Source organism: Neomonachus schauinslandi, chromosome 8, assembly GCF_002201575.2.
Source record: "Neomonachus schauinslandi chromosome 8, ASM220157v2, whole genome shotgun sequence".
NCBI lineage: Eukaryota > Metazoa > Chordata > Mammalia > Carnivora > Phocidae > Neomonachus > Neomonachus schauinslandi.
Window position 1 is genome coordinate 113,838,221 of NC_058410.1, and position 6,540 is coordinate 113,844,760.

General features: G+C 38.7%; 1 protein-coding gene across 2 annotated transcripts in view; it reads left to right on the forward strand.

The window, feature by feature from the left end:
* The window catches only part of SRPK1 (SRSF protein kinase 1), a 78,851-nt gene that overhangs the window by 59,522 nt on the left and 12,789 nt on the right, over positions 1 to 6,540 (forward strand). For both annotated transcript variants that reach the window (XM_021684674.1, XM_021684673.1), the window contains exons 10-12: positions 391 to 604; positions 982 to 1,401; positions 1,803 to 1,903. In XM_021684674.1, coding sequence (XP_021540349.1) covers positions 391 to 604; positions 982 to 1,401; positions 1,803 to 1,903 — 735 coding nt within the window. The remainder of the gene's footprint in view (positions 1 to 390; positions 605 to 981; positions 1,402 to 1,802; positions 1,904 to 6,540) is intronic.

Below are 6,540 nucleotides of genomic sequence, written 5' to 3' on the forward strand. Positions count from 1 at the left end.
TCTGTGGGCAATGGGCAGGGATTCTTCTGTTAGGGATCACAGTTTGTGTAGAGTTTGAAAACCAAAGAAAAAAATATTCCTGCGCTTCTATATTTTCTCCTATAAATGCCCATGCATCTTTAACAAGTTTGTACTGGTGAGGCTTCTATAAACTTGAGTGTGTCTGAGAATACACCAGCCCCACAGAAGGCTCAGAGGACCAAAATTTATTGTTTGTTTCTATTTGGTTTCATAAGAGTATCCACATTGTTTAAGTTAATGAGAAACTTAAGTGCTATCTTAGGAAAAGAGTGAAATTTAATTAGGAAATATTAAAGTTAACAGTTATCTCCAACTGGGGGTAATGGATTAGCCACCTGAAGGCTTTATCTGTTTGTAATCTCCGCCCAGGCTGACAAAATGTCAAAGAATAAGAAGAAGAAATTGAAGAAGAAGCAGAAGCGCCAGGCAGAATTACTAGAGAAGCGAATGCAGGAAATTGAGGAAATGGAGAAAGAGTCGGGCCCTGGGCAAAAAAGACCAAACAAGCAAGAAGAATCAGAGAGTCCTGTTGAAAGACCCTTGAAAGAGAACCCACCTAATAAAATGACCCAAGAAAAACTTGGTATAAATAGAGCATACACAAAAATTTACTTTAACATTAATTTATCATTGTTCTATAATATAGTGGTTTCATGCATACAACACATCTCTGGGGGTGTCCTTATACAGTAAGAGTACGAAACATTCATAAATGTCAGGCAGGTACTAGTCAAATGTAATTTCTGACTTTTCTATGAAAATGCAACGTAGACTTCATTTTGCACTTGAGTAAGGATAAGAAGATCTTTATCCTTCCATAAATAGGTCTTAGATGTTCAATCATGTTTTTATGTCACCCTGTATAAGTTCTAGAAAACGTTTTTAATCTTGTGGAGAAATTTTTTTGTTCTTTCACTCATACACATACACATACATCCTTTTTGTCTGTTTGTTCCTTAGAAGAGTCAAGTACCATTGACCAGGATCAAACACTTATGGAACGTGGTGTAGAGGGTGGTGCAGCAGAAATTAATTGCAATGGAGTAATTGAAATCATTAATTATACTGAAAACAGTAATAAAGAAACATTGAGGCTTAAAGAGGATCTGCATAATGCTAATGACTGTGATGTCCAAAATTTGAAGCAGGAACCTAGTTTCCTAAGCTCCCAAAATGGAGACAGCAGCACATCTCAAGAAACAGACTCTTGTACACCTATAACCTCTGAGGTGTCAGATACCATGATGTGCCAGGCTTCACCAAATGTAGACCAGTCATTCAGTGAACAGGACATCAGCCAACTTCAAGAAAGCATTCGGGCAGAGATACCCTGTGAAGATGAGCAAGAGCAAGAACAAAATGGACCATTGGACAACAAAGGTACTTAAACAGACATACTTCCCCAGTACTCCTTCCCTGAATAGCATATTCATGAATTTCTAGTCTAAATCTACCATTGTTTTTATAAATAAAGCTTCATAGCAGGTTCCCAAGTTACCTTCAATGTGTAAATTTTTAGCTAATTTTTTGAATTGTATTGGTCATGTAGTGGGTGCACAGCATTTCACTTGCTCTAAAGGTAGAAGTAGGTTTTATTGTGTAAACTGAAGGTATTGCTGTGTTCTTTTTTTTTTTTTTTTTTTTTGTACTCTTTTATCTTACAAAATTTAATGAAGTTTGCCAGTCGGAGGCCTGGGTATATTGCTTCAGAGAGTTTTATTAACCTTTGGGTATTTCTGTGTTCACTAAACAGTCTTATTAATGATATCCTTTGTCTATAGGAAAATCCACTGCTGGAAATTTTCTTGTTAATCCCCTTGAGCCAAAAAATGCAGAAAAGCTCCAAGTGAAGATTGCTGATCTTGGAAATGCCTGTTGGGTGGTAAGTTAAACTTAGCTTAGTGCTGTGTTATGAAGTGACTAGGAATGAATGAAAAGTTGAACTTTAATTGTGCTAAGGAAGAAATCATCTGCCGGTCTATACCTAGATTGCCAGTTAACATCTTTCAATATTTTTTCACTTTTTTCTTAATCTTCTATTATAGAAAAGTTCAAATATACTTAGAAAAGTAGAGAGAGTGGTATAATAAAACAGCCCCCACTCCCACTCTAGGTACCTACCACCCAGATTCAGTAATATTAACTCCTGGCCAATCTTGTTTTATCTGTATCTTAATTCACTTTCATACTCAATGATGCTTATGTTCATACTTCCCTGTTATTTTCAAAATTGGTATCTAACTTATTAATTGTAAACTTTTAACTCATTTAACATATTTTGGACACTTTTCTTTGTCAACCAGAAAGTTTTATCAAATTCAGTTGGTTATATAGTATTCCCTAATGTACTTAGTTTTTACACAATTTTGATAGCTCTTAGTGATGAGCATCTTTGCTCATGAATCTTTGTGTGGTTGTCCTTAGGACATGACCTAAACATAGAATTCCTAAGTCAAAAGTTGGGTTCTTTTTTAAAATGGATTTTTGATGTATAGTGTCCTGTTAATACTGTTGCTTACCTAGCTAAGAATTTGGGGGAGGGCATTATTAATGGACACCTCAAAAATCTACAGTAGAATGATTTGCACATAAATGACACTACTCGGAGTCATATACTTTGTAAACAGGAATGTTGAAGATTGCTGAAGCAAAAACTATGCGTTATCGAAACTCCACTTTAATAGGTTTTACGTTTATTTTTATACTTCAAATTCTCTATTCCGTTTGGCATCCTGTACCTAATGGTTTATACCTTAGAAGGATCTCACTTCTAGGTTATTGTGATAACCTTTTAGGAAAAAAAATGAAGTCAGAGCTTAGCACTGATTGGTAGGAATGGGGAAAAACTTTCCAAGTAATTAGAATTACTCTACCGTACCATGGTCTCGTCTAGGCCAGCCAGTCTTCACCTGGATGACTGCAGTAGCCTACTCAACTCTCTCCCTTCAGCTGCCCGTGCCCCCTACAGACTGTTGTCAACACAGCTATCAGAGTGATCCTTTTAAATGTGAGTCGCAGTGACTTCCCTCAAAATGAATGCCAAAGTCTTTACCATGTCCCACACACCACCAAGCAAATAGTGTCCTCCTTCTGCCTGGAATTCTCTTCCCAAGATAATGTGTACAACTCACTCATTTTCTTCAAGTTCCTATTCAGCTGTCATCAGGGAGATCTTTCCCTGAACACCTAACATAATTAGCAAACCACCACTCTCCAAACCCATGCACCTTTATTATATGCATTCATGTATTGTCTCTTTCTTCCTCTCCCCTCTCAATTTTTTTTTCTCCATAGCACTTACCACAGTCTGATACTGTATAGTCGTTTGCTTACTATCCCTAAATGTATGTCCCATCACAACAGATTTTTTTGTTCACTGCTGTACCTACAGTACTTAGAACCTGGTACCTAGGAGGTGCTCAATAAATATTTAAGTAAATGAATTGTGAGAAACTCATTGGCTCTGTCACAGATATCACATGGTACAAACATCAAATGCTTCAAGCTTCTGGGCCTTTGTGTTTAGAACACCTTCCTCCATTATTTTCTTACCGGGTTGGCACACTTTTCTTTATTCTGCTACAATTTTTCATGTCACTTTTACTACCACAATTACTCTCTTTTTGTCCTCATGTCTCTTTATTTATTTATTTATTTTTTAAGATTTTATTTATTTATTTGACGGAGAGAGAGCACAAGTAGGCAGACAGGCAGGCAGTGGGAGAGGGAGAAGCAGGCTCCCTGCTGAGCAGGGTGCCTGATGTGGAGCTCGATCCCAGGACACTGGGATCATGACTTGAGCCGAAGGCAGACGCCTAACCAACCGAGCCACCCAGGGGCATCTCTTCTCTTTTTAAAAAATGTGCCCTATGCTAAAATGACTTTACCTTGTTTTCATTCATTCACTCCTTCAGCCAACATAGGCACATGCTCTGACCTTGGTACAAGGACACAGTGTGAACTAGACATCACTGTCTTGTCCTGCTGGGTCCTAGTCAGGACTAAATGTCACATCTTACTGATCTCTGCAGCAGAACAGCATCTGGCATTCAGTAATAAAATTGTATATGATTTTCAGATTGCTTGATTTTTTAAAGTATTACATTCTTGTCAGTTATGCATGTATATAATGTCGATTCAAAAATCTGTCCCCTCCCTTTGCCAATTTTTTTACTCCCCACACATCAGTATTTACCTTCATGTTGCTAATAAATAACTTGGCTATACTGCTCCCAATTTTTTTTTTCCAATTTTAGGCATTTTACTACAGGATTTACGTACCATCACTGCATCCATCCCCCATGTTCCCAATTTAATATGATTTTGGCTACTTAATCATTCCGTGTTTGCATTATTGGGACCCAGTGCTATCTTGAGCATAAATTGTACTGATTCTTTTTCTGTTTCTGCCTAACACTGTTTCATTTGCTTAGTCATCTTTGTACTATTTATTAATTAATTCAATCCCACGCTTTCACCCAGTGGTATAAATACGTATACTTTAATGCATACAGCTACCTTGAGTACTCTTTCAACTTCTTCCCGAAGAGCTCTGTCTGGAACCTGGAGTCTTCTAACCTGCGTTCGCCTGTTGGATCGCCCCGGAGGCCTGCGGCGTCACCGCCGTTCAGATTTCCTTTCACCATCATCCTGGAGATTATGTTTACTCTCTCTTTATACCCCCTACTTTCTGTCTCTGATCTTCTTTCTTGGTTTACTGTAAAATGATTGTTTTCTTTGTTTGTGGTTTTTGTTTTGTTTTGTTTTGTTTGTTTTGGAGTATATACAACTTGTAGTAGCTTCCTAAGAAGGGGTGTGTGAGACTGGGAGGGGGCACCTTTCATGTCTGCTAATGTCTCTGTCCTACTTTCACACTCAGTTGGTTGCATGCAAAGTTTTAGGTTGAAAACAATTTTCCTTAAGAATGTTTGTCATTGCTCTATTATCTTCTAGTTCCCTGACTTGTTGCTGCTAAAGACCAGTGCCATTCTGATTCTTGATCCCTTGTATGCAGCCTTTTCCCCTGTGAAAGTCTCTAGGATCATTATTTCACAGTGCTATGCCTCACTTGAGTCTGTTTTTATCCATTAGATTAAGGACTTGGTGTGTACTTTTTTTTTAAGTTTATTTATTTATTTAAGCAATCTCTACACCCAACATGTGGCTTGAACTCACAACCTCAAGATCAAGAGTCAAGCTCTTGCATCTGAACCAGCCAGGCACCCCTGGTGTGCACTTTTAATTTTGAAACTCTAGTTCTTTGGTTTTGACTTTTTCTTTGTTGTTTGGTTGGTTGGTTGGTTGGTTTTTTGTTTTATTTCCTTTCTGTCCTCTAGCTCTGAAATCTCAGTATTCAAATGTTAGACCTCCTGTGCAGGTATTATCTTACCTGTCTCCTATTTTCTGTCATTTTCTTTTTGCTTTATTTTCTGGGCTATTTCTTGACTAGTTATTATAAGCTTTATTTTTTCTCATTTCTCTTACTACATTTTTACTTTTCAAGAGTTTTTTGGTTCTCTGATTATCTCTCAGAGGCTATAATTTACTATCTCATTTTTGACATTTTTTCTTCCTATGTGATGTCAGTTGCCTTCTTTCTGCAGGAAAACGGGGTTCAACATGCAGTTACATAGTCACTTAACTTCCCTGTTTTCAGAATGGTACTCTCCCCTCAATTATGTGGCGCATCCTTCAGAGACCCAAGCTGTTAGATTGCATCATGCCCTGTGTTCTGGAGCCCTGTTTCTTTAAAAGATGTTGTTGTTGTAAGATTTTATTTAGTTGTTTTAAGATTTTATTTATTTATTTTAGAGAGCATGCTAGAGAGCATAAAGCGGGGGGAGAGGGACAAGCAGACTCCCCGCTGACCTGGGGCTCGATCTCAGGGTTGTGAGATTGTGACCTGACTCGAAACCAAATCAGATGCTTAACTGATTGAGCCACCCAGGCATGCCATCTTTAAAAGATGTTTAAAGCAGTGTTTCTGGGTTAAATCCCACCCTCACTTGGCAGTGATACCCGACACTGCCAAACCCCAAGCCCTGAGGCAAGGAGTACTATGGTTTACATCCCAGCGCTTCTCAGCTTTCACCAGTGGCGTATTCAGTTTTCCTGGATCCACTAAGATGTTTACCAGTGATCTGTTTTTCAACTTGTAAATTTTATTGCTCTAACTTCTTTGTCATTCTGTGTCAGTTTATGCTTTAAAAATTAACACTGAATTCTTACTAAGGTGGAGTTTTAGGAGTGAGTGTGTGTTTGTATCTGATCCACCTTCTTTACTTTTGCTGATTCTTGACCTCATCATTTACAGCATCTTTTTTAAGGCAGTAGTGAGGCACAAGGAGTAAAGACAACTCCCTTGAACAGCATATCCATTTTTCTAAATGTATCACTGAAAAGGATGCCTGGACCGGGGGGGGGGGGGGGGGGGGGGGGTGAAGAAGGTGGATCAGATACAAACGCACACGCACGGGGGGGGGGGTGGGGGGGGGGGGGGGGGGGGGGGTGGGGGGGGGG